Consider the following 25757-nt stretch of genomic DNA (forward strand, 5'->3'; position numbering starts at 1 on the left):
TCTCATTGTGGTTCACTGGAGTCCCAGATCTTAATAGGACTAGCTTTGCAAGGAGTAATCTCTTTTGCTTATGACATAGTGTGCTGCTTTTTTTGCTGTAATTTACAGGGCTGAAAAGATTCCATTTACTATTTATTTAACCTCTTAAACTTCTTGCAACCACTAATGGTTCCTGATTTTTTTCCCCACTTGTATAAATTAGGAACAACACTGCCAGTTTGCACTGCTTTGCACGTGGCTACTGAATAATAATCTTTAGGGTGTAATACACATTACTGAGCATTAGAGGTTAAGACTGTGTCTAGTTTAATTATCAACTACATTTGGTTAACAAGTTGAGCAACTATGTTGATGATTACTTGATAGGTTTAACATAAATGGTGAAACACTGATTAACCCATAAAAAGACCAGAACTCAATCTGAAAGATCGGCTAAAATGTTAAAATTCCACTAGTTAAATTCTCTCAGAGACTGGTGTAATCCTCATCGGACAGGACTAGCAGTGTTATTAAAGCAAGGGGACATGTAACCAATTGTATTGCTTATGCAGCAATACAATTGCAATATTGTAAACTTTAATGCTCAGTAATGTGTGGGATTATACTTCTCACTAACGAGAGGAGAGGATGCAGGAGGTATTCGGTGACTACCCCGCTTCCACTGTCAAGCCTCAGACACAGGGGTGAAAACTCCTTCAGCACAATGATGATGTTAATGGTGATGGAAATAGGTAGGTCTAAATAAGGGGCCTTTTGTAAATGGGTTCTCTGATTAGGAAACCCGCTGCAATTCTCAACAACCCCTACTAATTATGCTCTACACTGAAGCCAGCATAAAAAAAAAACAGTGAATGCACAGTCATGCGAGTGCTTTCAACCGGTGTTTTGCTCTGGGGCACAAGATTTTGATCAAAATGATGAATGCTTAGTAATTTCAACATGATTTCCTACCTTGTGTCAATGAGCTACAAGTGAGAAACAACTAATATACAACTACAAAATTCTTTTAATGATTCCAGCATCAACTACAGCTTCTGAGCACTGAAATATTCTGCCAGTTTGCTTCAGACCAGCTTAGAAGAATTACCTTTTTTTGACCCAAGAAGGTTCTGGCTTGGCTGAATTTTTTCAATGCAAGTGTACACCATTTGCACACAATTAAAATATATCAACACAGTTATTTCCAAATAGACAATAGAATAGTGTTGATTTGTTGTTTATGTGTGTGGAAATAATGTTGAGCATATAAAATAGTAGTTACTGGTTATCTTTTATACCTATAGTATGAACACAGGGCTAGTAAAGTTTAGTCTAGTAAGGTTTTATAGAATGTACCTTTGCTGCATGTATTGTACATTTAGTGTGGGGTCTTCCTAAAATTGTAGTTTGGTCAAAGATTAAGTTTACAGTGTTCCTGCAACTGCAGATCACTGTGGGTATGTCAGTTGCGCACATCATGCCTGCAGATGGTGCAAAATGCAGCTGTGAGGTTCCAGACAGGTACTAGGAAAAGTTTATTAATCCTGTACTCGCCTCCCTGCACCGGTTGCCAGTTGAATATACAGTGGAATTTAAGGTTGTTTGTTTTTAAAGGCTTATATGGCATGGGTCTGAGCTATGTCTCTGATCTCTTCTGCACTCATTCATGCGCTAACACAGAATTGTACTATCAGTATTTGGCAAATGGTAAATATTAACCTGTTCATGAATGAAAGAAGGTAAACTACATTTAAAATGCAGAATTATGATTGAGATAACTCAAAACAGTCAAATAATGGATTGTGACTTGTGACTATAATATTTAGTTTAGTTTAACAATTACATTTAACTATAACTTTTTGTTCTACAAAACTTAACTTCAGTTTTTAGGTTAAGTGAATCTGGGTTTTGACTTTACTGCAGATTTTCAGTACAGATGACGTGAAGTTTAGTTACAGGAATACAATATTTAGAGTGTCAAGAACTTATGGTGTGTCTGTTGGATTAACTGTGCAGTTCAACTCTTCACAAGTTTTTAATTAGTAGGTTTTAGTTGTTCCATGCTTTTGGATGAGGTTGAAAGGTGACCAGGCCTTTTCTCTGGAACATATTGGGTCATATTTTGTTCTAACAGTCACCCCACACATGCGTAGATATGTAAAAGATATGTATAGATAATTATAGATATATAAGGGTATATGAATAAATATGTATTCTTATAGGAGTAGAATAGAGTCAGTCTCAAATCACAAATTGGATGACTGTTTTGGCTATACTTGGGATAAATTGCTAAATTGTGCAAATGTTATGGACTGTGTTATTGTTGCATTCTCAAACTTGCGTCCCTATGCCCCTGTCCATGGTGCTGAACACAAAACAGTCCAACACTTACTCACTCACTCACTCAGTATGGCCATTAATGTTGCCTTGATATTGCCTTCAAGTTCTCCTCAGAGATTCCTGCTTAAGTCTGGAGGTTGTAAACAGCCCCTCAAGTGGTTTTGGTTGAAAATAGCATGGATTGAACACTTTTTCCTGTCATTTTTTTGTTCATCTTCAAAGAGTTATTTTGCAGAACTACAACAAAATGAGGAGCAGAAGGTGGTTTTATTCTGGAAGGATCACATGACATGTTGTCACAGTCAGAACAAAACCTTGTCTTTCCAAAAAAGGTAAATTATAGGAGAAGTTAAAGGCATAGCTATCAGTGTAAGAGACAGAATTATGTTTCATTTTTGTTTGCCTGTTAATCATGAAATTATAGTGTGGCTGCTGAATAGCTGCTACAATTAAATAATGTCTCAATATGTAACATTTTGTATTGTGATGGTATGTTGCCCTTTATTGTTTTGGTGTTTTTATCATTATTTAGTGGATTCATAGCAGTGTCCTTCAGGTTTTTTGACTGCAGTCACTACTTATATTCCAGCATTTTGTGAGGAATAAAAAAAAAAACAATACAAAAAAAACAACCCAAAACTAAATTGAACCGGCTCATTCAGAGGCGGCCTTCAAGACACATCTCTGGACGACACAAAATGCAAATTTCCATCCTGCCAAATTGATATCCTCTACATTTGGACGGCATAATTTGCATTCACTGATAATTGCACTACTTCCCGGATTATTAAAGGAGCCTGTAATTAGTAAATATAATAGGCTTAATCAGACACGGATCACTGGCTCGCCCCTCTCTGCCTTCAGAGAGAGCGAGATTCATTCTAAAGCCCTCCTGATATTAATATCATCCTGTAAATAGATGGAGGAGGCCGACCTGTGTATGACAGATGAAAGATTTCACTCTGACTAATTAGCTCCTCATTATGGCCTGGCAGTTGGACCAGGCTGGGAGTAATGGAGCCTTGCTAAAACAGATTAGCCGTGTGTAAAAGTTGCTCATTTTACACTGATCCAAGACCAGCTTTAACTGCACGATGCCTAACAGCAGCTGTTTAACCCTTTAAGGCCTAGACTTATTACTGCCATTGTGCTATACCATTTAAATGTAATTATTTAATTACATCATTCATTATATCAAATAGCTAGCTGTGTAATGAAATACATTTACAAGTGATTTACTTTCTGCATCCACAGGTTTGAGCTAACACTGTTTGTTTGTTTTGATGATACAAAATAAGAAAAAATATGGCAAATTTCTTTGCTTATTTCAATGAACTATGAAAGAAATATAACGAAATGTAAAACTGGTTCAGTGTGATTATTGTGATTTCTGAAATTCTGCAAATCAGCACAGAACAATGACCTTTTCCTAACCCAAAAATGTCCTGACTTGAATTTCCTTAATCCAAAAATGCATCTCCATTCATCCTTAAAATAAAGTTATCAGCATTATTGTTATTATTATTATTATTATTATTATTATTACTACTACTACCAAAACTGTGCTTGATTTCATTCATCTGCAGATAATGCACACCATCAAGTAAAGTCAGTAAAGCTTTCAGTGCGCACTCACCGTCCTGCTTCACAAAGTTCTTCTGCAGCCAGTTGTAGGCCTGTGTGCAGTCGTGCTGGTCATTGAGGGTGAAGAAGCTGGAGGGAACCTGGCCACTATATTTTCTGCGTCTGGGCTTATCCAGGACCTGGCTCATCAAGCTCCATTTACTAATGTCAATTCCAGTTGGGCAGGGTATCTGATAAAGTATATGCACATATACAAAGAGAAGCAGACTTATATGGACTGGATTCCAAAAGATTGTTGTGTTGTAACCAAAACAACACCATGCTGTGCTTTCATGCTTGTGCAGTTGAATTGGACAAGTGTGGGATTAAAGGAGGATAAAGCACTGATCTAATTCACTGGCCTCCTGTAGCTGTGCACAACAGACTTAAAACCCTGATGCTAGGCTTCAAATCTACAGAGTGACCTGATGGCAATAGTCAAAGCTCAATCTGAGACTAGAACTCTTTGAGCTTTGAGTACAAATCAGCTTCACCCGTCATCCCTCAAGACACATGGAAGACAAGTATCTGGACCAGATGGACGAACAAACTCTTAACTACTTGCACTCACTAGGGATACATGCTCTTGTATGTTGTAGGTTGCCATGGAGAAGACTGTCTGCTAAATGCTGTAAATGTAAATCTAATTCAGAACCCAGCAGAGCTGAAAAGTTGCACACTATGAAAAAAAAGGATCCACCTTAATGTGGAGGCAGGCTGGTAAGCTAGCAGTTGCATTTATGACTTAGGTAGCTATTCTGGAGTTTGCTGTGCATTTGCTTGAGTTTGGTCCATGTTCAGGTGCTAAGTACTTTTTGAATGCTTAGACTGTTCGTTGCTGGATAAAGGATTCTTCATAAGGTTTTGAAGATTGTTACAGTGATATGTAGCACCAAAAAGAGATGCACTGTCATTGCACAAGAACACATTTTCCGTATACAGAAGCCTTTATGTTAGAATGTAGGCCTTCAAAGAAAGCCTACTGATTTCAGGGGACTAGAAAAAGTATCTGTAAATCTGGGTGGAACTATTTATCTGAGACACGTTGCCATTCTGATTTTTACTTTATCTTTCTCATCATTGTCTAGACTGAAATTTGATGATGCATCCAGCATTGTAAGACTTCAACAACTGATATCAACAACTGAAGGTCGAAAGAAAAACAGTAACTGCTGAAGGAAATGGCTTGCTAATACATAAAAAGGTGTACTAATGGAAAGTAGGTATACATGCATGCTTACAGGCAGGAGGAAATAGTTTTTACCAGCCACCAGCTACACAACAGCTATGTGCTCCCTGCCAAGGGCTTGCAGCCTCAAATGCTTTTGAGAGGGAACATGAAAACTGCATGCAAGCCATGTTGCAGTATTGTTTGAATTGTCAGTGATAAATCTTTTAGCCATTCTATCACCATCCTGAACTCCAACTGAACCCCAGTCAGTTCATAGTAAACAGTCTATAGTGGAAAGTGGTTGACTGAATGAGTGAACCCTAAGGCTGAACTAACACACACTGCAAAAGCTCTTGGTCTTGGACTTCTCTATTATACAGCTGTTGAGTAACATGTGTTGGTGACATGTACTATAAAAAATAAGCCTATTAGCATGTTAATTTTGTTTATTTATGTACACTCTGTACGTATTGTTGCAATATTCTTATTTCATTACGTTTTGGTTGAAAACAAATCTTAAATGCCCAACCGAGAATGAAAAATGTTTAAATCAGGATTCTTTACTTTATGCTAAGTGAGCTCTCCCATTGGTTAAACCTTCAGAAGCTGCACTAAAGGCCTATCACATCATATTAACATACACAGATTGTTCCAGACAGCAATTTATTGCAAACCAATATGCTCAAAATTCATTTCTTGCCAGCAATAAGATCTTCAAAAACATTCAAAAACTGAAAAATGCTACTTACATAAGTTTGCAACGCCTTCAGATTAGCACATGGAGGTGGAAGAACCACCTATTGCTGCAATAACATGTTTAAGTGTAAATAATTTGGGACTGTCATATTGTGTTTGGGAAAGATTTCTACTCGTTATTCATGATAGATTTGCTCCAGGTTGCTTGGGTGGTTTAGATTATGCTTACAGACCACGATTGTAAATAGTGCCACAAATGTTCCCGAGTGGACTGAGATCTGGACTTCATCTTGGTCATTGCAGAACATTCACCTTTTTTGTTATTCAACCACTCCTGTGGTGTGTTCAGTTTCACCATAATGCTCAGTCCCTGTTGAGTAAAAGCAACCCCATGGTCTGATGCTGCCACCTCCAAATTTCACTTTAGCGATGGTGTTTGTAAAATAATGGGCAGTGTTATGTTTGTGTAACACACGCCTTGAATTTGGCCAAAAATATAATCATCTGACTCACTCTGATGCTTTCTGGCAAATCCCAGATGTGCTTTGATGTGTTATGAGAAATTAAGCAATCATGTTTTATTCACAATAGGTGGGACCACTTAAGGAGTTCTGGAAGTTCTAGGTATGTCACTGAACGTGGACATTTCATGTGGATCATTCAGAACTTCTTAAATTTCTTTAACAACAGCAGTTAAGAGTGCTGTCATGAATCTTTCCTCAGATCCCTAATTATGTCATGGTCTCACTCACCTGGTACTGTTGTCCAGTACAGAGGACAAGATGGTCATATGGAACTATCCCGCCCTCACTGACCTGCACATGCTTGGCAGCTCGGTCAATGGCCATCATCTTGCCCGTGACCACATTGACCCAGGAGCGCAAAGAGAGCAAAGCGTAATCCCGCTCACTGTAGCAATAGCTGTGGAAGAACAAACACAGATGCCTGAGCATCACTCTCATAAACTCATACTAAAGGACACACAACCGACACAAAAGCGAAGAACTAGAATCAACAGCGGGCAGATAAAGGCGAAGCACCTTGAGACCTCTATGACCTGAAATCCTGGAAAAAATAACACTGATGGAAACACTGTGTAAGTAGGCTTAGCATTCAAGGCTAAACAGCAAACTCAGAATGAGGCTGCACTTCTGGAGCTTCATTTGTTGTACTGGCAAGGCCAGTGTAGTTGTCTGTAAACATTGCTAGGGAACTGATTCTTCTTAACCTCAGAGTTAAGAATAATAGACATCCTTTTTTTTTCTTTTCTACTTTTTCGGTTTAGTACAGTTCTGTTTCATGTTAAAATATGTTCTTACTTTTTTTGTTTGTTTGTTGTTGTTTTGTTTTTTTTCATTTTACAGAGTGAATGATACTTTACAGCCCCTACAAAGTTACACTACAGCATCACACCTCAAGAACATCTGGATCTCCTTGAGTGTAACTCAGTCTCAATCTTAACCTCAAACTTTACAGACCTAAGTATCAAAAATTCCACTTTCGTTTACATTTACATTTAGGGCATTTAGCAGACTTTCTTATCCAGAGCCACTTACAAAAGTGCTTTGCTATTTACCCAAGAAAGACCTTAGCTAGTTTGAATAGGCAAAAAATTTAAAGACACCTCTAAGTTTAGACTCAAACTGACTCAAACACAAGTCAGTAAGGTGACCACTCTGCTATTCGCCCAAGTACTCTCGGAAGAGGTGGGTCTTCAGTCTGCGTTTGAAGACAGCAAGCGACTCTGCCGTTCGGACACCCAGGAGAAGTTCGTTTCACCACTTTGGTGCCAGGACAGAAAAAAGCCTGGACGCTTGTCTTCCGTGGATTTTGAGGGATGGCGGGTCGAGCCTAGGCGTACTTGAAGCTCGAAGGGCTCTTGGTGCGGACCAGCTTTTGACCATTGCCATCAAGTATGGAGGGACTGGTCCATTCTTGGCTTTGTAGGCCAGCGTCAGGGTTTTGAATCTGACGCGGGCAGCAGCTACTGAAAGCCAGTGAAGAGAACACAGCAGTGAAGTGACATGGCTGAATGTTCTTATCATGTTGCAGTGTTTTCTGCAAAATAAGCCTCTGATAATAAACAGAGGTAGATTTTTCCAGCCTAAAATTAGAATGCAATGTGTTATCTGTTGTTGTATAAAATTCTGTTAGGGTCATTGCATCCCTCAGCCTAATCAGTTTGACAGAATTTGTGATTTTGCATCCGTTTTGTGTTTTCATCCATCAATGTTTTCGCAATACAATACCCAGAATGCATTACATATATATAATACAACCAACCCACTGATGTAGAGTCTATTTAATACAGATGTGCCAGCCCCCCAAAATACATACCAAGGAAGGTGTCCTGCCCACCTTCAATATACATAATCAGAATGGAATTTTCCTACTTTGTAGCCTTTGATTGTAGCACCACTGTAAGAGGTGAGTAGCATTTATATTTACATTACATTGCATTACATTACATAGCAATGTTTACAACATATGTAGCGATGGTTACATTTTTTCTTTTGGCCAGATGCCCCTTTAAACTAGAATGTACTGTGGGCCCACACCTTAACTTCTCACTTTCATAAATACACAATGTACATTATTTTCATAGTAGTTACTGAAAAACTGCTAGGAGTAAAGGAATCATCCATATGTGTTACTTACTAACTAATAAATATGTCTCTAAATTAATAACTGAGTATTTAAGATTAGAAAATTATTGAATATTACACTTTTCTCATCTTGCTGTGTAAGACTTACTTTCCTAAAATCTAAAAATATTTTAAACGTATTTATAAAATACTTAGAAAATCTCCCATTCCATTGCAGTCAGTCAAGACACACAGTATGAGGCAAACAGATTTTCATGCAGAGTTCAGCTTGAGTTAAAGCCCACCTTGTAGTCAGAAACGTTGTGCTGTCAGCACCGCAGCAGTCCGGGAGGCCATGAGTGGAGATGAGAGTCAGGTTGTTGAATCGAAGATGGGGACTATAGAGAGGAAGCAATGTAAGGGCACTATATTACTGTTATAGAAACATCCCTTTGTAATGCTACAGGTTCTAATTTTTTTGCTTTAACAGAAGTGTTCTTGAAGGCTTGAAGCCATTCTAACATTTCATGGTCAGTGCAGATGGCAACGTCCAGTGCTCTCTTACAGCTTCCCATTTGTATGCCTTCTCAGATAATTCTGTTGTGAGGAAACTGAGCAAAGAAACTTGTCATAAGCAAGATATTGTACAGTGTTCGCCAAGACGGAAGAATGAATCCCACTCTAGAAAGAAAAAACCCTGAAGCTGTAGGGAGCTTTGTCAAAAAATAATGCTTTCATAAAGATACCTTCTAAATGAAGACTTATTTGTAAAGTGGATTTTGCCCATTTCCAATAATGAGGCCTTTGTGTGTGTGTGTTCCCTATTTTTCTTTCTCCTGTGAAGAATGGAATGCCACTGAAAGCAGGGACACGAGAGAGGGACGACAGAGAGTATAACCGCACGCCATTAGAGGCAGAACAAAAGGCCGCGGGCCATGCAGGGTTATTCTGCGAGCGCTGGAGGGGCAGATGCAGTCCGACGCTGACATCCCTCTATTTCCCTTCTCTCTGCATTGGCATACATTAAAAGGCCTTTCTTCTTCGAGCATCATAGGAAAAGCCCTTCCTTTGTTTTGTCTTTTGTTTTTTTTCTATCCTTTACTGGGTGTAGTCACACCCCCCCATCCCAACGACTCCCCCCCCCACCTCCAAGCTCCCCCCCCCCCCAACCCTCCCTTGGGTCTGCGTTTACCCTCAGGAGTGTAAAAAGGTCCCTTGTCATGTAAATGACCTGCTCTGTATGCGAGAAAGACATTATCTGAACGAATAAGGCTGAAGTGTGTGGAGTGAGGGAGAAGCACTGCGTATCGTCTGCATCGATCGGTGGCAAAAGACTAGACACACATACTGCTCTGGATTATGGCTCTCTAAGTGATTAAGACAGACAGGGCACCAATAGCATTGGTGTTATTTGATGTATTGGGGCAGCGACCATCAAAGCACACAGTTTTCGCATCTGGCAATATACCTGTAGATGCACTGGCAAAATGTCACGAACAACAAAAGAAAATACAGCCTGTTTACTGGGGAACTTTGAACTGTTCTAATAGCAAATTCAAACATGACTTTTCACGCTTACTCACTAGAAGTGTAGTCGCCAGCATCTATGCTATAGAATATGCTCTAGGAATCTTCAACAAATCAGTGTTGCACATTATCATATCATATTATCATATCATATCATATTAATGATCATATACCTCTATTAATACAGTTTTACACTAGTTTACTGAACACTAAGTTTTAAAATTAAGAACGGAATAAAAGACTGTAGTTTAAGAGATTACTTCACAATTTTACATTGTGCTCAGGTTTTCATATTAAAAGAAATCTCATGGCTTGTAGCTTTGCCATGTTAATCCGGGCCTGGCCGTAAAACCGGAGGAGTGAAGCATTGCAGCCATCTCTCCGCTCTTCGGCATATTACCACCCTGCGGCTTTCTGCCCTTATCAGCACCACACAGGCCTCTATTGTGGCCGGGTTTTGACCACCAGCACTCAGAGGCCAAGCAGAGGGACCAATGCATCTTTATCTGTCCCCCTTTGCCACTGCTCCTGACCCCGTCCCGCTGACGGATGGAGAGGAGGGGTGGAGGGTGGTCTGCGGGGGTCAGTGCTTTGGGTTATAGGAGATAAGAGTGCCCCGCTGCAGTCCAGCCGCACCCCTCACTTACTACACTGACTCACCATCAGTTTAGTGGACACTAACTGCCTCATTAGTCAACTCATTAGTGACAGCAAACACGAATCGCAGCAGAGGAGCCTGACAGGAGCACAGTGGAGCGCCTAATTAAAGGGCCAGTGAACGGCCCAAGAGCTGCCAGCCCCGGGCAGCTGCATGCCCGCTGAGCCTGCCAATGCCGCAGGAGTAAACTCTCTCTTACACACACACACACACACACACACACACACACACACACACACACACACACACACACACACAGAGAATTGTATTACTTTTTCTGTGGAGTGTTTCCATATGAGTGTAGCTAAATGTTGCCATGCTACACCAAACTAAACCAATTACTTCAAGTACGCCAGTCAGTCACATCTACATCATAGTGTTGATTTGCCTGGACAATACCTTTAACACATTTCCCTGTACTTGAAAACTTGTTCAATCATTCACTTATAATAGCATCCATTGGGCAGTTGCTGAATTCTGCAACTGGACACTTTTGAAAGGCACAGATTTTTGCAGAATTCTTTAGTCTTCAAAAACATTTTATTAAGCTGTAAATATAATTGGTTCCTTTAGAGATGTGACTAGCTTTACACAGGCTCTGTCTGATTGCTATGGATACCAGTAAACATTAGGGAATGTAGAAGTAAAGGTGCTTCAAAAATAAAAGGTGATTGTAGTAAAGATGTGTGAAAGTGAAGAACTTTTTTTAAAATATCTAAAGAATCACTAAAGGTTAATTTACTAATTTAAAGGTTCTTCACACTCACATCTTTATTACAAACACGACTCATCATGGTTCTTCTATGGTATGACTAATACCATAAAATAATCATTTGAGTCATCTTCCTTTTTTGGATTGTATGCTACAGGATGTTGGATAAAACTTCATAAGAATCTTTTGGAAAGACTGATTCTAACACCTGTTAGCTTCAAGTGTAAGAGTTTCATGTTACACAGTCCAATACTTGAAGCGCGCTGTCACAGAAGATCAATGCACTTTCTGTTCTTTACTAGCTACAGGCAAATGCATCAATATTTTTGCCCATGCTGGAATATTCCTTTAACCTCAGCAGCCTAGTGACCACCTATTTTTACTTTCTCTAATAAAATCTGCAGTTTTGGTACAAAGGCAAATATCCCCATCACCACAAAGTGTTCATGTTATCATCATTCTGCAGGGATTTGGTCCTCACAAAGGACTAAATACACACCTGCACATGCACACACATACACAAAAGCTGACCCCTGGTTGCCAGGCAGTTATCTGCTTTTGGGGAAATGAGAACAGTCCTAAAATGCACCTTTTGTTTGGTGGAACGGTTAGAGAGGAGAGGCTGTGTGCAAACACGAAGCATCTTAACCACTCTCCCTAAAAAACTAGACAAATAAACAGCCTAAAAGACATGTCATTGTCAAAGTCAGCCTTTCAGAATGCTGAAAAGCTAAAAAGCACTGATTTAGGTTGATTGAGGTTACTGTAAATGTCCTTTTTGAACATGCACTCTCAGGCTTTGAAGTACGAATACGAGTCAGTCCTGAGGCGTATCAGAAGCACTAATTGCCTTTGGTTGGAGAAAGCATGTTGAGTTGAGTATTAGAGTATAAGCCCCTAAGCTCATATTTCAGGCAATCACTGTTTCTCCCTAATCCCCAGAGTCACTCCCACTAATTATAATCACCCCAAAGATGATGTGCTGTGCTGTTTTCCCCCCACTCACAAAAAAACAAAGAAAAAAAACTTGCTGTTGCTGTGTCTGATGAAAATCATGAATGCTCTTATGGGCCCCATTATAATTTTTCACTTTTGATTGAAGGAGGACATCTGCTCAGTCCTCAATATTTACCAATAGAGCCAATACAGCTATCGCTATTGATAATATTAGTCACAGAGCAATCTACCAATTATTTTCCTGATTAACTGATTTCTGGATTAGAGTTTTTAAAAAATGACACATATCCTTTTAAAGACATTGAACCTTCAAGTAATTATAAATGACATTTACAACTTTGACCGGTTTTATTACACTTAAAAACACAGAGCGTGGAATTTAATTGAAATAAGTGCAATGGCTAATCTTTGTGAAAACATTTCTGCAATAAAATGTGAAATAAAGCATGGGATATTTCCATCATGAACTTCATTTGACCTGCTAATATCCACTGCCGTTTCTATGGGAATTTGTTAATGCCAAGCTGTGTCTTATAATCACATTTGATTTCAATTCTAATGCAAAACAGGTATTTAATTAGCATATTCTTTATTCTTAAAGTCGGTTTACTCTGATTTACTTCTGAAATGGACTGAATGTACTGCATTTATTTTTTAATATTATTAAAAACTTGCTTGTTAGCCTACTAGCTATCTAACTAGCTAACTTCATCATACTACCCTAGCAAAGGCAGAATATGGTAAACTTACAAAGAATATGAGCAGAACAGAATTGCAATTTATGTTGTTTCCCATCTGACCCAGTAGAGGGCTAGTTTTAGAAATACAATTATACACATACACTTTTGATCACAGGATGCCAAAAAATAAAAAAGTACTGGTACAAAATCATATGTCAGTTCAGCTCTAAAGGCATTATATACACGAGTATGTCATTTTATGTCCTTTAAAGAATGCCTCATACATGGTAAAGCCAGAACTAAATGTGATATTATTAGGAAAAGTTTATCAAGGTAAATTACATTAGATTTTTTTTTTTTATAAAATAATCAAATAATCGTGACAGCTTAACTTACCAGAACACAAGAGTTTCCAAGAAGGCTAAGCCAGTGTCGGAAGCTCCTACCACCACGATCCTGGCATTGACGTTGACCTTGGGTTCCATTGTGAGCTTTCTGTTAATGTGGTTCAGGGCGTAGGGCACCTGCCGGAGAGGAGAAGAAAGTGGAAAAAACTAAAAGCCATTTTTGAAAAGGCCTGGTTGTATGACGTCTCATTAAAAGCACATATGCAGAGTGAGGGCTTCTGTTCTTGCTGCACTGGACCATCTTTTACTCGTTCATTTGTCCTTTGTAGCCAACAAAGTCCAGCTAACAGCAATTACTGCATTCCTAAAAGCTATACTGATTACCTGCACATACACTGCTCCATTCGTAAGAGTACCCCCTCACCAACCTAGACTGACAATAGTCTAATGGAATGGACAGGACTATACAGTGCATTTCACAAAGCACTTAACCACCAAAAGTAAGCACCACTCTGGGTTCGAAAAAAATGCAGCTGCACTGTACCTAATGTGCCATATTGAAATTTCCTAATGTTCCACAGGCCTAGTAAGCGCTAACCAAAAGTGTATCCACCTATTGCATAATAAAAATGGAGCAGAATTTGATATGCCTCTCCTGATACTGAATATTGGCTGTTTTACGAAATGTCCCTGCTCTTTTTTCACCCGAAAGTAGTGTACAGGTTTTTAAGGGAGATTTAATGAGGGGAATATGCCGGGAGAATTCAAATCAATTCAACCCCCCACAGCTGCCACACACTCCCAATCACTCCCCTCTCTAAGCTCAAGCTCTAATTGGTCCTTGAGCATGAATAATTTCATGGATTGGTTCCACAGTACACCTTGTCTGATTGAACATGAGTGAAAAGAAGAAGAAAAAGAGAGGAGTTCTAAGAGAAAGGATGGAGACTATGCAATTTATCATCACAAAATAAGGGAACATAACTGATTGCGCACTCATCACTATTTGACCCTCTTGGTCCGGCGTTAAATCCCATAATCAATGGCTCGGCTTTGATGGCCCTTTAAAAGACCTAATTGCAGTGACCTGTGGAGCCTAAAGACAGGCTGAATTCGGGCAAGGATGCAAAAAAAGCTGGTTTACTTCACTCCAAAATCAAAACTGGGCGTGCCAGCCTTTTCAGCTTTTGTGCATTTAATCATTTGTGTTTGACGTTTCAAGGTGTTTCACAACTACCTAGCATGCCTGGCAACAAGTGGTTTAAAGTGGCATGCTCTGATTTTTCACTGCACTCTTTCATTAGTTGTGTGAAAACATTAAAAAAGAATACAGGGCAACAGGGGCAGACTTGCATGAAAAAAGAATGCTGTCAAACAAAAGGGTAAATGTTCACATCATTAGACTGCTTAAATGCACCTGTTATCTTGGCACACTCTGCAGCATCAGGCGGCAAAGCCTTTTTCTTGTTTGACGCACCTTCTCTGCACCATCAGCCACGGTTTTCTCCTTCTGTCCATATTGCGAGAACAAGTGCTAGACAGATACTGACTGCCCGAAGGCTAGGTACTTTCAGTTGTGATGGCAATTGCTTTTACATATTGCACCAAACATGTTTCTGTAGTTAAAAATAATAATTGTTGCCGTTGGCACACAAAAAACGATTGCAAAATGCTCCAAAATGGCAACTTTACAGTGGAAGTCAATGTACATAGATTTTATTTCAAGTCATTTTGAAGCATTTCTATTAGTCCAACATTTTGACACAATACCACATTTAAATTATGTCAAGAAGGGAAAAACATCACAAATGGAGATATAAAGTTTTTTGTGTGAAGGTGAAGATATATAGGCTATATAAAGCTGGGTTTGGGAAATTTGGGTATTTCTTATAACCATGAATTGATTAGGGTTGGACTTCAAATGATGGATACATCATTTGTCAGATAAAAGCAGTCAATATTAAGAATCTGGATAATGTCTCCTCTAAAGTTACCTAAATAACATATTCAGGAATGCACAGCTATTTTGAACAATACTCAAACAAAGCAAACAGTCAGTTTCTTCGTTTAGATGTCAACACTGTGAGAGGTCATGTTGTTCACATGTTCAAAAGACTGCCAATTCTGTGACATCAGCTAACAGGTGCCTGCACAAGTGAGTGTGTAGTGGTGGGGGGACTGGGAGAGCCATCCTACCTGCCTCTATTTTTAAAAACAAATGAGAAAATGCATTTTTATGTAATGTGGATGTGTTTAGTTACTTAGTTACTTAGTAACTATTTAGAAATTACAACATAGGGGCATAGGATTCATTTTTTGGGCCAAACCATATACCAGCCAGGCTGTAGGGAGCACACTGTTTCCTTTAGCGCTGTAAGTAAATGTACATATCTATCTGTATGTCAGTCTATCTATCTATGTCTATGTCAACACAGTTCTGACCTAACATAAATAAAATGCATCATGGTGTTAAAGGGGCCGGCAGAACTATTGGAACTATGTTTCTGACCATATAAGAATATACCAACTGATACTGATCCATTTAGAATGTTAGCGCCTTAAAATCAGTACTGAGAAACGTATCAAATCAGCTTCTTATTTCATGTATTCTGCCTGCAGGTAAAGCTCAGAGCAGGTGCAGCCTCCATCTCTCAGCTCCTCATGGTCATGCAGAAGCTCTGTGGAACACAATGGCCCACCGTAACATGATCTGCTATTGACAAAGAAAGTGAACAGGTGTTTTAAACCTGATTAATCCGTGTGTGCTGGACACAGGGCTTTACTGCACACAGCCTCATGCTAAGCCACTAGACATGCTCTTATCTCCGCTGCTGCCTGGACACCACGGTTGCTGCGCTACCAAATGGAGCTTTCTAATGGAGATGGAGTGTGGGAGAGCAGTGGCAGGTTGTTTGTAACTGCTAATGCACTGAGCATGGAACACACACACACACACATACACACACATAGAAGAGTAACATACTGGGTTCTAACCCACCCCAGAGGTTCTTATGTAACTGTACTTGGAAATGTATCCTCACATTAGTAAACTATCATGTGAGTTCTGTTTTAGGATCCCCTTTTTCCAGAGGAAAACCCAAAGCGAAATGAACATTTGTCTTTTATTGCAGCCACACAGCAGCCTACATCTAATTAAGGTGTTGTTGATGGTCCTGATAAGGAAGCGTTAGCTGTTTGGTGGTGAACTGCACGTAAGCTTTACTTCTAAAAGTCAGCCTGCTGCTTTAGGTCAAGTATCTGGTCAGGCAGGTAAACACGGGCAGGTGGGGCAGCTGCTGGCCTGATGCAGAGCTGGATAAGAACACAGCTTTACCTGTTAAACACCAGCGGTAAACATTTCCCATCCCATCTGTCGCTGAGGCCATCTGCTCCATTAACCTGCCCTGTTAAATAACCCTCAGGTGAAACGGCTACAATTAGAGCCAAGCCAGTCTACTTTGTGCTGTTCTTTACAGACAAGACATAAGGCATGAGTCCAGCAAGGAGCTGTAGTGTTAATTACTGTCTGTGACAGCACAGATATTTATTCAGTTTGCGAGCAAACATTTCTTACTGGTATGAGTGGTGTGTGTGTGTGTGTGTTTTTGTGTAAAAATTAGAAGAAAATGAAATTGCTAAACAGCGCCCTCTAGTGATAGAAGTTGCAATATTACTATTTAACGTAAATCTTGCCTCAGTACCACCTTTTATTAGATCCTCATACAAGTTCTAACAATTATGTATTAATGTTTTTAATTTGGTCAATGTGATTGATGAGTCTTATTATTTTTTACACGTTGGCATTTTCTTTCATTTCAATTTCAATTTAATTCAGATTAATTTCTACAGTGAATGTTGTCACAAGGCCACTTTACAGAGATCCGGGTCCGAGCCTCTTTTGACAAAGCCAGTGGCGACCGAGGCAAGGAAAAACTCCCTGGGATTGAAAGGAAGAAACTTTGAGAGGAACCAAGACTCAAAAGACTCCCCTCCTCCTCTGGTCTTATAATCTTATGAGTACTTTGAGCTGCTACCTGTGTGAAAAGCACTGTGAGAAGCAAAATACATTTCTATTACTATTTTTCTTTAAATTCTACAACTATTCTATTCTTTTGAGGAATTAGCAGATTTACGTCTTAATTCTTTGGGAATATAGACAAAAGTTAACATTGCCTAATTATAGCAATGTAACAAGATTTTACTCCAAGCAATGTTGGATCACTTCTATTGTTTACTTGTTACATAGTGTGAATGACAGAGTTTGAATGGTATTATGAAGTGAGGGGAATAAAAATAAATAAATACATATGACGAAAATCTAAACTGAATACAAGACTTATGAGATTTTGATATGACAGCAATGATACGCTGTAAACTCAGAATGCACCGTATGGGTAATTCCATCTAGGAGCACTTGTATTACTGCCAGCCTGAGCTGTGCTCTGAGATCCATTTTAATACATTTAAAATAACTGAAGGTAGATTTGTTTGATAAGTGTATTTTCAAATTCAATCACAGTGCAGAGAAGCTCCATTGACCTCATGAGCTGAAAGAGTAAAGCTGCTGCTGTGGCAGCTTACACAGCACAGACTCACTGCAGTGTGTAACCACATCATCTGCATGCAACCAGTGGAGCAGATGACCAAATGCCAGGATCAGCAACACACGAGTCATTGCTTTCTGCAAAGTGTTTTCCAAGATTGTTAGAATGCAGGCTGTTTGTTAAGCTTACCATGTAGAGTGTGGTTTGATCTTATTATTCACATTGTTGCTGCCATTTACATTGTGTGCCTTAATGATAAGTGAACCAATGCAAATGAAAATCATTTAATGAAAATACACCAATTGCTGCATTAAGATGCCATTTCACAAATACAAGGTTTAGTCATGGTATGTTTTTTTTAGTATCTGATTGACTCATATTTGTACAACATCAAAAAAACAGCATTCTTTTCCAATAACTATATCAGGATCAGAGCTGGCATAACTGGTCATAGATTGGTATAAAAAGTCAAAGCTGACCTGCTGCCTGGTGATCTGTGTAGATGGGGCATTAATGCCCAGCTCTTCCAGTGGATAGATGATTTGGCGGCGGGGGTACACTGGCACCATGCATTTCAGTGCTGCCGTCAGGTAGTAGGTAGAGGCATTGTGGGAAATTTGCTGCAGCGAAAAAGCACTGTCATTGTCAAATGCACCAGTAGTAGTGACAGATTTGAAAACTACTGTCAAAAACTCTTTAAATATTAATACTTTCCATGCTATGCACAGAAAAGCATATTGCTTATCAGAATGACACAATGTATCATGATAATGATAACATGTTGTTATACCGCTCACTTTTAGGTAATAAACTAAGGATACTAGAATAATTGACAGATGAAATTATCTAATTTTTCTTTTCTGACACCAAACACAGCTGATATTGATAGCAAACCAACATTTTTGCAAACACTCTACAACTTCACCCTTCCTATCATCAAAGGATGTCTAGCATGTGGAGGCCGATATCATGACGTAACGTCTTTTAATTCATTTCTTGTGTTAAAGCACTATGAGCAATTACCATATTCAGCAAATACCCATATCCAGTAACATCTTCAGGTAATACTAAATATGTTTAAATCAGTATGCACTTGTTTTAGCCATGTCTTTAAAACATTAAACATTAAACATTAAAAACGTCCTTAAGAATGTTAAAGAAATTAAATTAAATAATGATGTGAGGAATTTTCAGAAATTGTCAGAAATTTTCACTCCTACAAGACAGTATGAGTAAAATCATTCATACAAGACTCTGTTGAATGCTGCATAATTGGTAGTGGTTGGCACTCTCGCTTCCCAATGCAACCCCACCTGTTAGTTCTCCATTAATTCTATTTACACCTCATCATCCCTCAATCTGGCTCATGTTTGTCTGAGGTAATTAACAGGAAAGAGAGAGAAGGCCACCCGAGCAGATCATAGCATTAGAGAGAGAGAGATAAATAGACACACAGAGAGAGAGAGAATATATATATATATATATATATATATATATATATATATATATATATATATATATATATAGTGTTTTGGACAGAGACAAAGATTTTTTCTTGATATCCCCCTCTGCTCTGCAGTTTAAAATTTCAAATCCAACCAATCAAACGTGATTAAAGTACGCACTCTGGACTTTAATTTAACATTCCGGTGTCACCATGTTAAAATTTCAACATTTTCTTATACAGTATCCCTCATTTCAGAGCAATAATATTATTTGGACTGAGCACCTATAGGAACATTATAGCAGTCATGTTTGGTACTTGTTACATATCACTTGCACGTCTGCTTAAAGTCATAGATTCATAGACATCACCAGGTGCTGAGAATCTTCTCTGGTGATATTTTGCTAAGCCTTCAATGCAGCCATCTTCAGCTCTTGATTGTTTCAGAGGCTTGTTTCTAAAGATTTTTTTTGGCATGTGGATCACAGGCTCAACTGAATTTAAATCGGGTGTTGCAGTACATCTGGGGTCATTATCTTGCTGTAAGAAGAAGCTCTGTCCAATGAGTTTGAAGGCATTTACAGCATCAATGAAGAATAGTGTGCCAGTACCTGTGGCAGCCATACATGCCCAATCTTTGGAGCGTGGTCAGTTCCTTTTTGTCTCCACACTTTGCTCTTGCCACTTTGCCTGTTCATGAAGTCTTCTGCAGATAGTACTCTCTAAAAAATACACACCTGCCTCCTAAAGAGTGTTTCTGATCAGTTTGACAGACATTTGTGGGTTTTTTCTCAAGATTAGTGAGGGTTCTTCTGCCATCAGCAGTCGAGGTCTTCTTGGCCTACCAGTCCATTTGCCATTAATCAGCTCACCAGTGTGTTGTTTCTTCTTAATGATATTCCACACAGTTGATTTTGGTAACCCAAAGGTTTACCAATTTCTCCAATGGTTTTATTCTTGTTTCTCAGGCTCCTAATGGCTTATTTGATGTTCACTGGTACACCTCTTGTCCTTATGTTGACACTGGAAAACTACAGACTCCAAAAGTGTCTGAAAGCTCAGAGGCAAGCCTAGGTATATTTTGCCTGCGCTAATTAGGCAATGGAGCACACCTAAGTGATCATAATCAGAGTGTGGAATGTGTTCTTTAATCATGTCTGTTTGCTTTAAGGTAAAATGTGTCTTTGTCCAATATATCTGTGTTTGTATATGTACAAATATATAAAAAAAAAAACTATTAGGGACTTCTGCTTATTCATTATTGTTTCTGAAATCAAGGGTATTAAACCAGAGTTTATCCTGATTTTGAGTAACTGTCTCTACTTATTTAGTCGATTTTACAGCACTGCTGAGGGGATTTGATTGCATTCAGCTAAAATAGCATTAGTGAAGTCAGGATGTTGGATGATCACCACCCCAGCTCATCCCCAACTCTCCAACGTATGCGAAAAGTATTGGATGGAGCACCATAATTCCAGAGAACACAGTTCATATATACATAATGTGTATATATGATACAGATGATATATACAGGTTTTCCCACCTTCTGGGTAAGATAAGTGGGGTAGACGGGGTAGTAGAGGCAGGATTTGTGTGCCAGACGGAGCGTCTCCTTCAGGATGTGTTTGGCATAGTGTTGGAAAGTGGGATTAAGAACAAAATGGCAGAGCTGGCCATGCTCCTCAAGCTGGCAATGACTGAAATAAACAAAGTTCTCAATGTTGTAGTTGGCTCTGATGTACTCGATGTCCTAAAAGAGTTCAGGGGACAAAGAAAGTTAGGACGTTTCTCAAAAACATTAATTGTCATGAACTCAAAAAGTCATGAATACCATTTTAATTACCTGCTCATTTCTAATGATAACTATGCCAACAATTTGCTTTATAACTTCAGCTACAAACGCATGAATGGGTGTCCCATCCTGTGTGTGAAAGAAAAGGAGGAGCCTTAGATTACAGATTATTAGCATTTGAATTTGTAACTGCGCACACATGGCTTTTGTGACTTGCCGGATCTCTTCGAGCTTTTAAAAACATGTCCAGATCCTCCATGAGAGCCTCCTGCAGGTTGAGGTTCTGAACTAGTCTCTGGACTGCAGCCTTGTCATCACACAACGGCACACGTATCTGCAATGTCCTGCCAAACACACAAAGTGTAAGGTAACTGCAGTAAATTATTTGATATTAGTTGTGTCTGTTCAATTGGAAAAATGGCTTCTTTATGACTGGTTTTAATGAAATAGTAAACCTCAAATTACAAAGAAACAAAACCAGGTCTCAGCCTTCCCAGGGCCTTAAGTAAAACTTGACTCACTTAAACAACATCTACATCCTACAGAAACCAATGTTTTCAGAGTGAAGCACCTGTGCATTGCTGTGATGTTCTAACTGGAGATCAAAAGTTTAATCCCTGGCAAAGCCACAGCCATTTGTCACTGGAAGTCCAGAGAGCATAACTGGCCTCCCTCTCACCCCATCGCTCAGCATGATGTTTTAGCCAGCACAGGGGTCGTTTATTGTCTGTTAGATTTGGCAGTTAGTGCTCTCCTCCAAGTGTGTTTAGCCGTCAAATGGCGTTGCATTAGTAGTCTGAAAAGATGCAGTATGCAGTATTAACACTAACAGTGTTGACTGAACACTGGCCAGTTTGCTGTGTACATAGATCACTACATAGAGATTTCAGAATATTTCGAAAGTTAGTATAGTTCCCCTGTGAACTCTAGCTTCAGCAACTGTGCCAAGTGCTTTCAGACACCCCACTCACACTTTAATGAAGATGAGACAATGATGCTGATTCATATGCGTAATGCAACTTGTAAACATGTCATGTTAACAAGTTAGGACACCCCATGAAAGTCTTTTTTCTTTTAATATATTTAAACATATGGACATTTATTCTTCATTTACACAATATTTAAAACGGAGGTAATATAACTAAACCAAGAAAACTGAAGAAATATCTTTAAATCATTTGTATGATATGTAATTAAAATTAAAATGTAAAAATGAAAATGTAATTAATAGAAATGCAATTTTCTTTTGAGAAAAAAAGTTAGGACACCCTATTCACTAATTGCAGGTATTTCCCCCCTTAGACATTTCCTATAATGATCTACCAGTCTCTGACATCAACTGGGAGAACGTTTTTCCCACTCATCCATTCAGAATTCTTTCAGCTGTGCTTTAGTTTTTTAGACAAATTTTCCACAAGCGCCCTCTGATACAGTAAAGAATTACTAGTGGATTCTATGTTGAAGAGCTCTCCAGGCCCTACTGCAGATAAGCAGCCCATAAACCATGACATTTCCACCTCCATGCTTTACTGTTGACATAGGTTCTTGTGCTCAAATACTGTGCCTGGTTTACACCATGAATGTCATCTGTTACAGTTCCAAATAATTCACATTTGGATTCATTTGTCCAAAGGACATTGTTTCAGATGTCCTGGTCTCAGTCTAGGTGCTTGATCTCTACATGCTGTGTGATCATTGACCTATTTATCATGAAATTATAGCCAGCATTAACACTCGGTTAAAAAAAGTGTTATTATGTTTTTATATATTTTGACAGTCCTGATATATATTTGCGTGTCTGTGTGGGTGTTTACTTGAGCAGCCCGGAACGGTGGAAGATGTAAAGCTCCTGGGGCAGGCTGCTGAAAGGACGAGGCACCGCTCTGAGGAAAGTCTGCAGTAGAGGAAACTCTGGATCCAGCTTAGGAACAGAAATGATGCAGAAATCCCTCTCCTAACAAAGAAGTAAAAAACAGTAGACTCATATCAGGCATGCCAGGACTGACTGGCCACTTTATTTACAAAGTGATCTATATAGTAGGTGTTTCTGACAAAAGGTCAAAGTGTACGTAATAGACTGATGACTCAGTGTACAATAAAGAGGTGTCACAGGCCTATGCCTTTTTTCTTTCTCAGTATTGAAACATTTTCTTTCTTATTTACTGAAGGAAAGTGACATAAATGCCTGTATAAAAGCATTTGGCTGTATATTTTAATGCAATCATTTCAGTAATAAGAACACAATAAGAACAGGTGCAGCACTGACAAACCCATACAAAAAAAGTATTCACAACGCAGCTTTATGATTAAGTCAATAAAAACTTAAAATTTAAAGTAAGAACATATTGGGCTTATTCATCCTGAACTTACTCACTGGGAACACATTAAAGACGTAAGGCAGGAAGTCCACTGATCTGTGAGGGAATAAAACGAGAAAGGGGAGGAGGGTGGTGAAACGGTGGAAAGTTTGATTGCATGGCGTGTCTTTGTTGAGAAACAGTGAAAACTTGCCATGTTGGATGCTAGCGTTAGCGTCTGCAGCCAACCAATCTGCCTATTGGTCTCCACTCAACTCCTCCGCTCTCATCTCGCTGTCACTTTAAGCATTCTACTCATTAATTACATGCTCACTCTCCACGGGGTGGGAATGGATTCCATATTCCACAACAGCTGGGTAGTAAGGCGCAGAAAGCTGGGCCCAGCAGGAGCCAACTAGCAATCAGTTTCCCCCCAGCCCGACAACGGCTCTTAACCAAGAGCCACTGGAGCAGGGCCAGGAGAGGTATGAGTTTGTGTTCTTTCCATACACACCACTTCACCAGTGGAAACACTCATTAAATCGTATTCGGGTACCATAAATGCTTTTTTGCTCTGGGAAAACTTTTAGAGGTGGGTAATATAATGGGCAATGTATGTTGTGTTGGAATGGGCCTTGTGCCTTTGCCCTTCAGCTGAACTCACCTCATTTCAAACCTCTTGTCAATGGCAAAGAGCTGGATGCAGAAAGCATTAGGAGACTGTGCTGGTTCTGAGCCCACATTGGATTGTGTGCAGTCTTTTGTGTGTGCTCTAATGGGCTCAGCCTAGCACAGGCATAGAGAAAGGGCAATGTAATTTAAAAATAATAATTTAAAGAAACCTTGTAGAGTAAACATATTATTTGGAGACATTTGAAAAAGTTTTTTTCATGTTTAACTCTTACCTCAGACATGTCACATGATGCTCTTGAGATTCCTGCACTGCACTCTGACCCATCCTCAGGACCCTCTACATCAGGCATCTGTGACAGCTGGGAGAATACAAGCTGATTAAATAAAGAGTCTAATACTAAAGCACATACTAAAGTTCAGCCTTTAGAATCTAGGCTGATTATTTGTTGTTCATTAGGCTGATTAGTTGTTATTATTATTAAGACTTCACTAACCACTGTTGTATATACTTAAAAGTATCCCGTGCTACTATGAAGTATTCAGTATCCACTATGAATTATTATTATTATTATTATTATTATTATTGATTATGTACAATGGAATAATTCATATCTGCTACCAATTGTTTAAGTAAGTCCTTTGAAATATTCAGGGTCCACTATCAATTATTTTATAATTACCATTAATTATTCTGTGAGTTTCTGTGAGTTTTCCAGTGATGTCTATAAATTCTGCAGTAATTACTAACAGTTATAACTACTATTTAATATTCAGTCAATTATATATATATTTATTATATATTATATAGCTAAATTATATAATTTCAATTATATGAAATTAACTACCATTAATTAATTAGTATATACAATTAATACTTTAGTAACTACTATGGAATGCACAGTAATTCCTATAAATGATTTAGTATCTACTATGCACTATCCAGTAACTGTGACAAATTATTCAGTAGCCACCATGAATTATTTTGTAACTACCATGAATTATTCAGTAACTACCATTAATGATTTAGTTACTACCAGGAATTATTCAGTAACTACCATGAATGATTTAGTTACTACCATGAATTATTCAGTAACTACCAGGAATTATTCAGTAACTATCATGAATTATTTACTAACTACCATGAATTATTTAGCAACTACCAGGAATGATTTAGTAACTACCAGGAATCATTTAGTAGCTGCCATGAATTATTCAGTAACTACCAGGAATTATTCAGTAACTACCAGGAATTATTCAATAACTATCATGAATTATTTAGTAACTACCATTAATTATTCAGTAACTATCATGAATTATATAGTAACTATCATTAATTATTTAGTAACTACCATTAATTATTCAGTAACTATCATGAATGTTTTGTAACTACCAGGAATGATTTAGTAACTACCAGGAATCATTTAGAAGCTACCATTAATTATTTAGTAACCACCGTGAATTATTTAGTAATCACTGTGAATTATCCAGTAATTACTATTAACAATGACTTTAGTTATGAGAGAGAGGAATTCAAAATGCTTTCCCACATACTCTCAAAAAGTCTGTTTTTGAGGGGTTAATCACATAAGCCATAATGTTTTGTTTAGGATGTAACGCACCTCATGGTCCTGGCTTATAATTTACACGTATGTTTAGCAGGCCTCTCCACAAGGGGGTGTTATTAGTACTTAAACAGCATTTGGTACATCACATAAATAACACTGTGTGTCATTGTATCAATAACTTGTTTTATCACCTATATTGTCCTCTCT

At 38.6% G+C, this 25757-nt stretch overlaps 1 protein-coding gene across 2 annotated transcripts in view; it reads right to left on the reverse strand.

Annotated features, from left to right (window-relative positions):
• Nucleotides 1–25757, reverse strand: part of cfap61 (cilia and flagella associated protein 61) — a 41082-nt gene that overhangs the window by 9854 nt on the left and 5471 nt on the right. Inside the window, exons 9-20 of one of the 2 annotated variants that reach the window (XM_072686946.1) lie at nucleotides 24258–24344; nucleotides 24017–24138; nucleotides 23430–23469; nucleotides 22870–23009; nucleotides 21273–21399; nucleotides 21107–21184; nucleotides 20807–21013; nucleotides 18299–18439; nucleotides 13325–13452; nucleotides 8700–8792; nucleotides 6625–6730; nucleotides 3956–4133 (exon numbers count right to left, since the gene is read on the reverse strand). In XM_072686946.1, the coding sequence (XP_072543047.1) occupies nucleotides 3956–4133; nucleotides 6625–6730; nucleotides 8700–8792; nucleotides 13325–13452; nucleotides 18299–18439; nucleotides 20807–21013; nucleotides 21107–21184; nucleotides 21273–21399; nucleotides 22870–23009; nucleotides 23430–23469; nucleotides 24017–24138; nucleotides 24258–24344 (1447 nt within the window). Of the gene's footprint in view, nucleotides 1–3955; nucleotides 4134–6561; nucleotides 6731–8699; nucleotides 8793–13324; nucleotides 13453–18298; nucleotides 18440–20806; nucleotides 21014–21106; nucleotides 21185–21272; nucleotides 21400–22869; nucleotides 23010–23429; nucleotides 23470–24016; nucleotides 24139–24257; nucleotides 24345–25757 lie in introns of both variants that reach the window. The other variant, XM_072686939.1, reaches the window with a different exon arrangement.

This window comes from Salminus brasiliensis, chromosome 1 (assembly GCF_030463535.1).
Source record: "Salminus brasiliensis chromosome 1, fSalBra1.hap2, whole genome shotgun sequence".
NCBI lineage: Eukaryota > Metazoa > Chordata > Actinopteri > Characiformes > Bryconidae > Salminus > Salminus brasiliensis.